The sequence below is a fragment of the Sitodiplosis mosellana genome, unplaced genomic scaffold (genome assembly GCF_009176505.1).
Source record: "Sitodiplosis mosellana isolate CC-2019 unplaced genomic scaffold, AAFC_SMos_1.0 Smas_scaffold_1, whole genome shotgun sequence".
Classification (NCBI taxonomy): domain Eukaryota; kingdom Metazoa; phylum Arthropoda; class Insecta; order Diptera; family Cecidomyiidae; genus Sitodiplosis; species Sitodiplosis mosellana.
In genome coordinates, this window is record NW_022595244.1 from 1,797,535 (window position 1) to 1,811,351 (window position 13,817).

Sequence of the window (13,817 nt, forward strand, 5' to 3'; positions counted from 1 at the left end):
CCCATTTTCGCTGGATTGATCTGTTGTTTTGACGAACGATACGAGAAAAATTCAGGAAATGCAGAGTTTTTGCATAGCTATGTTTCACTATTATTTTCACTCTGTGCATGATTCATTTTTATTTTAAACGCTTTCTATGTATCTCTACTATCTTAAACCAAATTTATGTTACGGTTTTATTTTACGAAAAATTGGGGGGGTCAAGATTATTTTAACCGATTCATATGCACCAATATTTCAAGAAAATATCGCATTGGATTTGATCGTCTGTAACAAATCGCAAAAAGTAGGTAAAGCAATAATTGGGAATGTAAACAGAGATATTATTTGTGGTTATAATTACAAATGAACTGAATTTTTGCAGGGAATATTTCATAATAATATTTTAAATGCAATTTCAATCAATATTAACTCACTTCTGAAGCTTGTTACTCACTATCTGATATAATAATAAATTGTTCCAATCGAACATTCAATCTAGACGAATTGTTTCACTCAAAAACAAAAACATTGAAACTGTTTCTTTTATAAATAATCGTATCGGTAATATTGATTGAATATTTCGTCCTAGATTTTGTCAACACGTATCACCCATCACAAAAATTTGACAAAATAGCAGAGGAAATAATAATCATTGATCAATAATCAATCATTCTGTTTCCTCCTGACAGTTTGACTGCGAATCAAGTAAACAGCGATTAGCGAAAACGATTTTTACTCGACCGCAATTTTTAATTTTACTTTGTTTACATTGCTCTCTGTATTGGCAAGCACTAATCAACGTTTTTGATACGAAAAAAAGTGAATGAATCTTAATGCACGATTTGTGTTATGACACCGGACTCATTCAACTCGTTGGTTTTTGTTTGTAAAAGTACTGATAAGACCATATGTCCACTGATATGATATCTCTGATGCGTTACAGAATAATCGGCGACACAAGTTGAAGGCAAACGTAAATCTAGAATCAGTCTGTGTTTTCCTATTGTGCACGACGCTTACCATACGAGGAATGTTTTCTTGAATTCACGTAAAAAAGTAATGAGGATAAGGCTATAATTTGTTTTTAATTGAAGATTTAATTGTGTATTGCCTTCTAAAAAAATTTGTGTCGAATTATTTTCATGCTAATCAATGATGAACTATAAATAGTCATTCCGACTATCAAAGTGTATCAATAATTGTACCGTTCTATAAAAAATAGTGAGGAATTTGTTAAAATTTAAAATGGAATCGACACAGCGCAAACTGCCACCAAATCCTCATGAGAATGCAAATTTTTTATCAAAACTATTCATGACATGGACTTTGGCTTTTTTCAAGAAAAGCTATGAAAAAATACTCAGTTTTGATAATGTATTTCAACCGTTGATCTGTGATAAATCGGAAATACTGGGCAATCGTTTGGAAGAGTGAGTTTTTCAATTAAATTTTCTACCTCATTAAAAAAAAGTCACAACGTTTTTTTTCTTCAACGACAAATTGCAAAATGTGAGTCATTATGAGTTTCATTATAATTAGCTTCGCAAAAAAATGAACAACATTCAAATCACCCGTATTGGGAAATACCCACGGTAGTCGTCTATCTAGCGGAAGCTTATCGTCATCCAAGTTACATTAAAGCAAATATTTTTCGCATCATAAATCATTTGATTGTTTTGCTGTTGTCAAATGATTTACAAATCAATTGAAATAAAAAATGTTGATTATATTCATGTGCCTTGAAACATTTCCCTGACTCAATGACTTTTTTCTCACAAAAAAATGTGAAACAATGACTTTTGATTATTTCGTGACAAAATTTGAAACATCACTATTTCATCAGCTCATTGATAAGTAAAAGTGATGGATTGCTCAATTCTTTTTTTTCTGTTGTGTCTATAGAAATTGGAATAAACAAACATCGACGACGGAGCAGCGTTCATTGTTATCAGTGATTTTTACCACGTTTTGGAAGGATTATGCAATTTTGAGTGTATTGTGTTTTATCAACGATATTTTACTTCGTTTGGGCCAACCATTTATGCTTGGATATTTCTTGCGGTATTTTCGCAACGACACAAACGTAACGTATGACGAAGCATTGCTTTATGCGATTGGGATTATGATACTGAACTTTTTGAATGCGCTATGCTCTAATCATATTTTATTGCTTTCGTATCACAATGGGATGAAAGTGCGAGTAGCTGTTTGCAGTCTTATTTACAGAAAGGTATAATAAATCGATTTGAAAAAGCACTTCAACTATTGATATTTGTTCATTTCAAAGTCTCTGCGGCTATCGCAAACGGCTCTTGGGGAAACTTCACCCGGCAAAGTGGTGAATTTATTGTCAAATGATGTGAATCGATTCGATTGGGCATCATTTTTCTTCAATTCTCTATGGATTTCACCTTTACTCACATTCATTGTCGGCTGTCTATTGTGGAAAGAGGCTCGATACGCTGGACTGGTGGGCATTTCCGTCGTCTTCATGATTGTACCGATTTTGAGTAAGAATTCGAATTGAAATAACATTTCACAAATTAACTCAACATATTGCCTGAACTTCAAAATTTTTAAGGTTACGCTGGTAAACTAACATCAGAATACCGTCTCCAAACTGCATTGAGAACCGATGAACGAGTACGTTTCATGGACGAAATAATAAGCGGTGTGCAAGTGATCAAAATATATGCATGGGAAAAACCGTTTGCAAAACTCATCACTTTCGCTCGACAAATGGAAATGAAAATTATACGCAAAACATCGTATATCCGAGCGTTTCACATGACCTTTATGTTGTTCACTACACGTATGGCCCTGTTCAGTTCGATGCTGACCATTGCATTAGTCTATGGTCCCAAAGAAATCACGGCCGCCAAAGTGTATGTCATTTCTTCTTATTTTGGAATTGTTGCACACATGATGTCGCAACGATTCTCCCGTAGTGTTGCCGAATGCGCAGAGGTGCTGGTTGCGTTGAGGCGTTTAGAAAAATTCTTAAGCTTGGACGAGAAGAAAACTTTCATTGAGAATGGTGATGAATATGAAAATGGATACGGCAACGGAATAAACGGAATCGTAAATGGTTCATTTCCACACGAAAGCCAGGTGAACTAGAATTTGGAAAAGAAATTTCATTATGTAAATGAAGGCTAATTTCAACTAATCTAACATATTTAGGATCCGATAGAATCGAGTGTGGTTAAAAACTCAAATGTTGCGCTCTCAATGAAAAATATGTCAGCTCGCTGGGTGATGCCAAGTAATGAGATTTATTCACCGAAGAAAAACTCCGTTTACAGTGGGAAAAATTTGCATTCGAATGAAATCATTGAAAAAGGGAACAAGAACGTTCACGACACTGTGCCTGATTTACACGTAACAATAAAGCTATCACCTACTTTGGAAAATTTGAATATTGATTTCCCGAAAGGCAAATTGACTGGTGTGATCGGTCCGGTTGGTGCGGGAAAGTCTTCGCTCTTACAAGCGATTTTACGAGAATTGCCTTTGGAATCAGGCACCATCAACATAAACGGATCGATTTCTTACGCATGTCAAGAGCCATGGGTGTTTGCAGCATCAGTGAGACAGAATATTTTGTTCGGCGAGGAATATAATCGCGAACGATATAATACGGTAGTTCGCACGTGTGCGCTGGAAAAAGATTTTGAGCAATTCGAAAACGGAGATCGAACAATCGTTGGTGAACGTGGAGCGAGTCTTAGTGGTGGTCAAAAAGCGCGTATAAAGTGAGAATGATTCAAACAGACTCTGTTTGAGACCAATCCAAATTTAATTTTATTTGCTCTTTCAGCCTGGCACGCGCCTGTTACCGAAATGCCGACATTTATTTGTTGGACGATCCGTTGAGTGCAGTCGATGCTCACGTTGGAACTCACATATTCAATAAGTGTATAGGACCGGCAAGCAGTCTATCGAGACAGAGATCAACTCGAATTTTGGTGACACATCAAGTGCATTTTCTAAAGGCAGCTAATTGGCTCATCGTTTTGAAGAATGTAAGAACATGTTACTTAGTAGATCCCATTCAAGTTATCTGAATTGAACCCCATTATCCAATAGGGAAGAATCGAAGCGCAAGGAACACCTGCAGAGCTAGCACGAAGTGGTGTCGATTTTGTCGAGCTAGTGGGAACGGTTGAAACGCCAGAAGTAAGAGATAATAGCGAAATGTTCAAGCGACAAAAATCTCAAACACTTTCCATACGATCTACATCGATGGAATCACTCAACAGTTTTATAGAGTACAAAGAAAATGAACAAGACAAAAATGACGAAGGTGCACATGCTGAACAAAGTTCAAAGGGAAAAGTGAAAGGATCAGTTTTTATCAATTATTTTACTGCGGGTGCTAATTGGTTCATTCTGCTGTTTTTATGCACATCCTTTTTGTTCGTTCAGCTTTTGGGGAGTGCTGCCGATTATTTTGTATCTATTTGGTACGTATTTGTTCGAGTATTCTACTCGATACTATTAATTCATTAGAAAATTCCAAAGAAATGACTCAAAATCACATTTTCAGGACAAAACAAGAAGAAGCTCGCACATTTCGAACAGCAAATCAAAATAATGACACTGAATCAACACCATCCTATGATTATCCTTCGTTCACATTGACCACCGAATTATGTATTTATATACATGCAACGTTGGTGGTGTCTGTTTTCATAATTGGCATTTCTAGGTATATCAGCGATAACATAAACTTGTTTCCCTTCATCAACTGCTTTCTTCTGGATTTTAGATCAATTGGTTTTTATACGATGTGCCTGCGTTGCTCTCAAAATATTCACAATGCAATGTTCAAGGGAATAATTTCAACGTCTATGCGTTTCTTCGATACAAATCCATCGGGTCGCATTCTCAACAGATTTTCAAGAGATATTGGGTAAAATGATTAATCTTATTTGATTAAATTAGACCATTTGTTGAATATGTGGCATTTTCAGATCTGTTGATGAATTTCTGCCAAAAGCAATGCTTGACACCATTCAAAGTATTCTCTCCATGGTTGGTTCTATTACATTGGCGGCCTCTGTAAATGCGTATTTTTTGATTCCAGTGTTTATCTTGAGTATAATCTTCTATTTGATTAAGAAAATCTACCTAAAAACGTCTAAGAATGTGAAACGACTGGAAGGAATTGGTATGTTGCCTTCAATTATCTTTTTACTAAACACTTGCATTACTGACCTATACCCTGTTGATTTCTTTCACAGCAAAATCGCCGGCATTCACGCATTTGTCGGCAACTTTAAGTGGATTGTCAACAGTTCGTGCATATAAAGTTGAAAAAATATTGGCAAAAGAATTCGACAATCATCAAGACATGCATTCAGCCTGTTGGTACATGGCAATATCAACAAGTGCAGTGTTTGGGTTTAGTTTGGATATTTTATGCCTGATATTCACCGCTTCAATCATTTTTTACTACATGCTCATCGATACGTCAGTTTCGGGTGAAAAAATCGGATTAGCAGTAACGCAAGCAATCGGTTTAACCGGAATGGTTCAATGGGGTAAGCTGTATGATTTAACATTTTTCGTACGATATTCATCATTTTTGCCATAATTCAAGGCGTTCGTCAAAGTGCTGAAGTGAGCAATCAAATGATGTCAGTCGAGCGATTGCTCGAATATCGAGATCTGGAACCGGAGAAACAACCAAAAAAAGCGGCTCTCATCGCAAAGTCTTGGCCATCGAAAGGAAGCATTGAATTCCGAAATGTATTTTACAGATATTCGGCTGAAGCCGAACCAGTTTTACGAGGATTGTCATTCGTCATAAATCCGATGGAGAAAATTGGTATCGTTGGTAGAACGGGTGCGGGCAAAAGTTCATTGATAGGTTCTTTATTTCGTTTGGCGTGCATCGAAGGACAAATTCAGATTGATGGAGTTGACACAGCCAACATTCAATTGAGTGACTTAAGAAAGCAAATTGCCATCATTCCGCAGGATCCAGTTCTATTTTCGGGTACATTGAGAAGGTATGAATTGATATTCTTACTACTCTGTTTGATGCAACAAATGTAATTTAATGCAATGCAAATGAAATTGAACAGGAATCTGGATCCATTTGAGGAATATTCTGATGATGATATCTGGAGCGCATTGGAAAGTGTTGAGCTGAAAAGTTCTGTTTCAGAAAATTTGGGCTTACAATCGACCGTTCTACCGCATGGTGCCAATTATTCAGTGGGTCAACGTCAACTCTTGTGTTTGGCGCGAGCGATTTTGAGAAAGAATCGAATTCTCGTTTTGGATGAGGCAACGGCCAATGTCGATCCACAGTATGTCAATGCAATAGCAAAAGCTTACTTAAAAAATAGTTTCTAATTTATTTTTCACTTTTTCTGCAGAACGGATCTGTTAATTCAACGAACGATACGAGAGAAATTCACGGAATGCACAGTTCTAACTGTCGCTCATCGAATACACACAATCATTGACTCGGATCGTGTTTTGATAATGGCTTCCGGAAAAGCCGTTGAATTTGATGAGCCGCACAATTTGTTACAAAATCAAAACGGCATTTTTTATGGAATGGTTAAAGCGCTGGGACCCAAAGAATTTGATCGTCTCTCACAAGCTGCATTGGAAAAATTTAACGTGGAACATTGTGACAACATCCATTCAACATCATTATGAAATAGCAAATAATTCCACATAAAAAGATTGTGTCGTGATAAAATATGTTCATAAACGGGCGATTTAAACGTCCAGTATACGTTTATGAATTCTTAGTACTTATCAAATTCCGATTGATTTAGTAAGATTAGTGAACGCATTAAAACTGATAGACTGTGATTTATTTTGTGTTTCAATGTCAACTAACCGCTTGAAGTGTAAATAATGATTTAGTGTTATATAACAGTTAGATTATAAAAAAAAATACTTGAATAAGTAAAGATAAATGTGGAAAAGAATATTTTCCTTCATGTGCAAATAGTGCCAATTTAGAAAAAACTATCAGTGTTTATAAACAATAATAATAAAAAAATGTAGTTGGCTTTTGTCAAATCACTTGACTCAAGTGATGATTTTATTTCGAAATTCGCTCCAGTTTTAGTTGTGGTATCTTCCACAAGTCTACGCTGTGAATGTTCATGAACTGAGTGTTTTTGACATTTATTCTGAAAAGAAGTTTTGGCATTGCGGAAGAAACATGTGATTAATAAAAATGTAAACAAAAACGCAGCTGAATTTAACACATTGTACTTATTCTGACAATAATTTACTATACTCCATTGAAATTCGGTTCAAGCTATCAATAATTACTAATATAATAATAGAAAATTTTAAAATTGAGTGAAAAATAAAATAAACGGACGTTTTGAACTAAAAACAGATACAATGTTGTATTACACTACAATTTTTGTTTCGTGTGAAATTAATTGACTGAATCAATTTTACAAATGTTAAACCATACATTGTAATATTCGGTGAGTGCCACTGAAAAAATATTCATACTTATTTAGTGCGTGAGACGCATGGTCACTCATTTAGTGAGTGAGAAGCATGCGGATGAGATGAAGCAAAGCGAAAGGGAAGCGCGCAACTAGAACATAGAGTCAATGTGCACTACGAGTTTGTGTATGTGTCCGTATTCTAACGACGGAATGACGAAATGTATGCGCGCTATATCGTTCGTTCGTATGGAGTTGCCCGCTTCTCTTTCGCTTTGCTTCGTCTCATCCGCGTCCGTCTCACTCACTAAATGAGTGATCATGCGTCTCACGCACTAAATAAGTATGAATATTTTTTGAGTGGCACCCACCGAATATTACAATGTATGTGTTAAACAAAGTTTCGCAGTTATGAGTGTAAATACACGGTCAAAAATGATGGATTTTATACCGGCAAATCAATCTAGAATTTAATCAATTCATTCAAATGAAACCAGTTTGTTACAAAGCAGAATTAATTCATTTGTTCATAAAAACTTGTATATTTCAATAATTAAACCTATAAATAGACTGCGATAGCACGTGTTCTTTCTTGCTTTCTATATATACACGCATTTTAATTTAGGCGCTCGGTGCTCTTATTGTACATACAAACACGTTATACAACATGTATTCATGTATACTACAAACGTATATTATACGACTCTGTTGTGAAATGCCGGCATGTGAATGACAAACACATCGTTGATTTGTTATGTCAACAAAACCACTTCGGAGAACAACATCGTATTTGATTGTGTACGAATCATTATCAGTTAAAATAATGATGTGTGTGTGTTCAATACTTTGTTTTGCGAATACAGTTCGAATGGAATAGAGAATACAATAGAGTTTTTAGTTCATGATTTGCTATTGCGTTAGTCGAATGTGTTCAAGAAATGGCGTAGTCCAATTTCAAAGACTAAAACGATAATAAAACGTTTAGAAAACTAATTTGTAGATATTTGTTGGAAAATAATATCAAAACAATTGTTTTTTTAGAGTGAAAAACCAATTCAACAAGATTGTTGAAAGTATTTTTGATTAAAATCTCCCAATTTTTTAAAATAAAAAGTGTCCAACCATCGGTGTACAAAGTGAATTTGTATAAAAATGGAATCAACACAGTACAAACTCCCACCGAATCCATGTGATAGTGCAAATTGCTTATCCAAAATACTTTTCGCTTGGACTGTGCCATTTTTTAAAAAAAATGCCAAAGTTCTGAAACTAGACGATATGTTCCAACCGATGACATGTGACAAGTCTGAAACACTCGGGAATCGTTTAGAAACGTAAGTGTTTTTTCTCTCTATCTATCTCAATATCCACGAATCGACATGTAAAGTAAATTTTATTGGGCATTTATCCCGTTTCTAGTGGAACTAATAACGCTAATTATTGTGCTGTGTTTGTGTCTCCATCGTGATTCAAACGCTCTAAAACTCAATTTAATTGATAATATTTATCCATTGTAGTTGTTTCCGAGCGTAAATCACTATAAAAACATAATGATGATCCAATGAATGGTAATTTTTTCTCACAATCACCGATAAACCGAATTTATTGGTCATTTTCAAAAAAAAAAAATCCATAGAAATGGTAAATGGAAATCGGTTTTTCACGGAGATCCAGGAAAAGTCAATTTGTGATATTCAAAATTTAAATGCATTTCATTCATGGTTTTGGTCATCTTACTCGTCTGTATTGGGCAGGCGTGAAATTATGTGAACAAAACTATTTCGAGAGCTTCATAGATAATAAACTTAGACGAACATCTAATTTCGAAAAATTGAGACAAATATTTACTGCCAAAAAGATCCGACCTAAATGAATATAATCGTCCGATTCGAAATTTGTATGAAAAAATGACACTTCAACAAAACAATGCAAACATACATGATAAATAGACGCATCTTATAGATAAGTGAAGTTGTAAATAAAATTAGTTGCTTGTTTTTTATCTGATTTCCACAGTAACTGGGTACGAAGCACATCAAAGGCTGACGAGCGGAACTCTTTGTTGTCAGTCATTTTATACACATTCTGGAGAGACTATGCATTTTTGAGTGTTTGTTGCTTTTTCAACGATATCGTTTTTCGATTGGGGCAACCGTTCCTCCTTGGCTACTTATTGAAATACTTCCGGTAAGTGTAAACCTCTTAAAATAGATAATGAAAAGTACTCAAGGTCAACTTGTTTTTGCAGCAAAGACACACAAATAGCATATCATGATGCCGTCCTTTATGCCACTGGAATTGTGGTGATGAATGCTTTGAACGCTCTGCTCATCAATCATATTCATTATGTCTCCTATCATAATGGGATGAAAGTTCGAGTGTCCGTTTGCAGTCTCATTTACAGAAAGGTAATTTTATCAAATCATTCGATATCAAATTGTTACAAAGAAAACTTTAAACGATCGATTTTAATATCTAATAAATGCTTTTTTCCTGTTCAAACAGTCACTTCGGCTGTCACAAACGGCTCTTGGAGATACATCACCTGGGAAAGTAGTGAATCTACTTTCGAACGATGTGAATCGCTTCGAATGGGCAACATTTTTTATGAATGCTTTGTGGACAGCGCCATTGCTCACATTGCTCGTTGGATGTCTGATGTGGAACGAAATTAGATGGACTGGATTGGTCGGCATTTTGGTTGTTTTCTGTGTGGTTCCTATGCTGAGTAAGTTCAAGAAATGAATAAAATCATAATTAAAAAATAATTTGAAAAAAGTTTGATAATAGCTTAATGATAATTTAACTGAACCAAGTAGGTTATGCTGGCAAACTAACATCGAAATACCGCCTTCAAACTGCATCAAGAACGGACGAACGCATTCGATTCATGGATGAAATAATAAGCGGTGTGCAAGTGATAAAGATGTACGCATGGGAAAAACCGTTTGCCAAACTCATCACATACACTCGAAGTTTGGAGTTGAAAATGGTTCGCAAAACATCATACATTCGTGCGTTCCATATGACCTCGATGTTGTTCACCACGAGAATGGCGCTTTTCTGCACAATGATGATCATTATTTTGGTTCATGGTCCACAGGAAATTACGTCGGCCAGGATATTTGTAATAACGTCGTACTTTAACATTGTGTCCCATTTGATGTCGCAACGATTTTCTCGAGGTATTGCTGAAACTGCAGAAGTTTTGGTCGCATTGAAACGTTTGGAGAAATTCTTGTACTTAGAAGAAAAACAAACGAACTTTGGTGACGATAAACTTGAAAATGGCCTTGCAAATGGTTTAAAGAAGGGAAAAGTCAAGATGAGCGACTCAATCACTTCGAATGTATCGGTTTCAATGAAAAATGTGTCGGCTTGCTGGACGATACCCGCTAATGCATATTTATCTAGTGGAAAATTCAATCAAAATGGAAAAGCTAAAGATAACCGTACAACTATGGACGAAATGCAAGTGGATGAATGCTTATCACATTTGAATGTTGATTTCCCAAAAGGAATGTTGATTGGAATAATCGGACCAGTTGGATCCGGGAAATCGTCGCTGCTACAGGCCATTTTACGAGAGTTGCCGTTGAAAACGGGCTCGATTAGCGTAAACGGATCAATTTCCTATGCAAGTCAAGAGCCATGGGTGTTTGCAGCATCGGTGAGACAAAACATATTGTTTGGCCAAAAGTATGACCAAGAGCGCTATAACAAAGTGGTACGAATTTGTGCGCTGGAAAAAGATTTTGAGCAATTCGAGAACGGAGATCGAACTATCGTTGGTGAACGTGGAGCAAGTCTCAGTGGTGGTCAAAAAGCGCGTATCAAGTAAGAATGATTTCAACAGGTTCTGTTACGATTCCAAATTTAATATTAAAAATATAAAATAATAATTATTGTTTTTCTTCAGCTTGGCGCGAGCTTGTTATCGCAACTCTGATATTTACCTGTTTGACGACCCATTGAGTGCAGTCGATACTCACGTTGGAACTCACATATTCAATAAGTGCATAGGACCGGCAAGCAGTCTATCGAGACAGAGATCAACTCGAATTTTGGTGACACATCAAGTGCATTTTCTTAAAGAGGCTGATTGGCTTATCGTACTAAAGGATGTATGTATTAGCATTTGTCTTTAAACATACGATTTTTTTTTTCGAAAAGATGAAACATTTTCCTTTTCAAAGATTGAATAATTTCTTGAACCAATTCATTGAAATATATTTCTTTCGGAGAATCATTGATTTTCAATTCATTCAAATCGCACTTATTTTCAATAGGGAAGGATCGAAATCCAAGGAACACCGAGTGAATTATACAAAAGTGATGTTGATTTCATTGAACTTGTTGGCATGACTGAAACACCAGATGTCACCGAAATATTCCCTGTTTTTAGTCGGCAATGCTCCACAATTTCAACGCAATCTGAATCATCAATCGAATCGATGAAGAGTGTTATCGGTCGGTCTGTGGCCGCAGAACAAAAACAGAAAGAGACGAAAGATGAAGGAGTACCAATGGAGGCGATTTCGAAGGCAAAGGGATCGCTTTCATGGAATTATTTTAGTAGTGGTGCCCATTGGTCGGTTCTACTCATGCTGCTATTTTCCTTCGTGTTTGTTCAATGCTTGGCCAGTGCAACAGACTATTTCGTTTCCATATGGTATCGAATTTCTGATGAAATTAAGTATTAGATGAATAATTAAGATTGAATAATTCTAGATATATCGTCATTTTAGGACCAAACAAGAAGAAATACGCACACATGTGTCACCTAATGATACTTCAATTACGTTAACTACGAATGAATGCATTTCCATTCAAGGGACATTAGTTGCTGCACTTCTCATATTTGGGATATCAAGGTAATTTGCACTTCGATCGTTTTAATCGATTGAAACCATTCATCTTTATCAATTGTACTTTCGTTTATCCACAGGTCCATCGGTTTCTATTCAATTTGCGTCCGAATTTCTCAAAATATCCACAATGCAATGTTCAAAGGCATCATTTCAACAAAAATGCGCTTCTTCGATACAAACCCATCGGGCCGAATACTTAATCGATTTTCAAAGGATATCGGGTGCGTACGTTTTTCATCGTTGATCATTTCAAATAATTATGATAACATCTAATTTATTTATTTTCAGTGCGGTTGATGAAATCCTTCCCAAGAATATACTCGATGCAACACAGAATATATTGAGCATGTTCGGTTCGATAGTGATAGCCTTGGTAGTGAACCCATATTTTTTGATTCCATTGTTGGTTTTGAGCATATTTTTCGTTTTCATTCGAAGCATTTACTTGAAAACGTCGAGAAAGGTGAAGAGATTGGAGGGAATAGGTGGGTAGTAAACGGTTTCGAAAATAAGTGATCTTTTTGAATAATCATCACATTTTAACTATTACTAATCAATCATACATTTACAGCGAAATCGCCAGCATACACTCACTTATCGGCCACTCTAAGTGGTTTGTCAACGGTTCGTGCATACAAGGCTGAAGAAATTCTAAAGAAAGAATTCGATAATCATCAAGACACGCATTCATCCTGTTGGTTTATAATTATATCGACAACTTCCGTGTTTGGATTCTGTCTCGATTTCATGTGTTTGCTGTTTATCGCTTCAATTGTGTACTACTACGTATTATTTGATACGGGAGTATCTGGCGAAAAAATTGGGTTGGCTATATCTCAAGCGATTAGTTTAACGGGACTTGTTCCATGGGGTGTTCGTCAAAGTGCTGAAATCTCCAATCAAATGACAGCAGTTGAACGTGTACTCGAATATCGCGATTTGGAACCGGAAAAACAGCCAAAGAAACTAGTCATTCTTGTAGAAGGTTGGCCATCGAAAGGATGCATCGAATTTAGAAATGTCTTCTACCGATATTTTGCTGAAGCCGAACCAGTTTTACGAGGATTGTCATTCGTCATCAATCCAATGGAGAAAATTGGTATCGTTGGTAGAACGGGTGCGGGCAAAAGTTCATTGATAGGTTCTTTATTCCGTTTGGCGTGCATCGAAGGACAAATTCAGATTGATGGAGTTGACACAGCCAACATTCAATTGAGTGACTTGAGAAAGCAAATTGCCATCATTCCGCAGGATCCAGTTCTATTTTCGGGCACATTGAGAAGGTATGAATTGATATTTTTACTACTTATTTGATGTATCCATGTGATCTAACTAATCCAATTTAAATAATATTGAACAGGAATCTGGATCCATTTGAAGATTATTCTGATGATGATATCTGGAGCGCATTGGAAAGTGTTGAGCTGAAAAGTGCTATTTCAGAAACGTTGGGCTTACAATCGACCGTTTTACCGCATGGTGCCAATTATTCAGTGGGTCAACGTCAACTTTTGTGTTTGGCGCGAGC

At 36.1% G+C, this 13,817-nt stretch overlaps 2 protein-coding genes across 3 annotated transcripts in view; both read left to right on the plus strand.

The window, feature by feature from the left end:
• Positions 1-969: 969 nt before the first annotated feature.
• LOC129571143 (ATP-binding cassette subfamily C member 4-like) lies at positions 970-7,361 on the plus strand. Of its 2 annotated transcripts, none has more exons than XM_055450910.1 (14): positions 970-1,412; positions 1,885-2,212; positions 2,270-2,492; positions 2,564-3,093; positions 3,166-3,737; positions 3,803-4,007; positions 4,072-4,448; positions 4,532-4,693; positions 4,754-4,897; positions 4,959-5,155; positions 5,229-5,528; positions 5,588-5,999; positions 6,075-6,302; positions 6,372-7,361. In XM_055450910.1, the coding sequence occupies exons 1-14, from the start codon at positions 1,228-1,230 to the stop codon at positions 6,658-6,660; spliced, it is 4,152 nt and encodes a 1,383-aa protein (XP_055306885.1). In that variant the 5' UTR covers positions 970-1,227; the 3' UTR covers positions 6,661-7,361. The 2 variants fall into 2 exon arrangements, with proteins under 2 accessions (XP_055306885.1, XP_055306890.1); XM_055450915.1 differs by having other exon boundaries at positions 1,291-1,412; positions 1,826-2,212.
• Positions 7,362-7,819: 458 nt separating this feature from the next.
• LOC129576992 (ATP-binding cassette subfamily C member 4-like) overlaps positions 7,820-13,817 on the plus strand; it is a 23,590-nt gene continuing 17,592 nt past the window's right edge. Inside the window, exons 1-12 of the mRNA XM_055463332.1 lie at positions 7,820-8,752; positions 9,435-9,605; positions 9,667-9,826; positions 9,924-10,146; positions 10,238-11,255; positions 11,338-11,542; positions 11,708-12,090; positions 12,167-12,292; positions 12,367-12,510; positions 12,578-12,774; positions 12,861-13,572; positions 13,650-13,811. Of these exons, the coding sequence (XP_055319307.1) occupies positions 8,571-8,752; positions 9,435-9,605; positions 9,667-9,826; positions 9,924-10,146; positions 10,238-11,255; positions 11,338-11,542; positions 11,708-12,090; positions 12,167-12,292; positions 12,367-12,510; positions 12,578-12,774; positions 12,861-13,572; positions 13,650-13,811 (3,683 nt within the window). The 5' untranslated portion in view covers positions 7,820-8,570. The remainder of the gene's footprint in view (positions 8,753-9,434; positions 9,606-9,666; positions 9,827-9,923; positions 10,147-10,237; positions 11,256-11,337; positions 11,543-11,707; positions 12,091-12,166; positions 12,293-12,366; positions 12,511-12,577; positions 12,775-12,860; positions 13,573-13,649; positions 13,812-13,817) is intronic.

Bases quoted from the DNA above. Each gene is read 5' to 3' on its own strand.
- LOC129571143 (XM_055450910.1), top strand. From the start codon at position 1,228: ATGGAATCGACACAGCGCAAACTGCCACCAAATCCTCATGAGAATGCA. The intron at 2,213-2,269 runs GTATAATAAATC...TTCATTTCAAAG, and splicing joins GCAGTCTTATTTACAGAAAG to TCTCTGCGGCTATCGCAAAC. The intron at 5,529-5,587 runs GTAAGCTGTATG...CCATAATTCAAG, and splicing joins AACCGGAATGGTTCAATGGG to GCGTTCGTCAAAGTGCTGAA.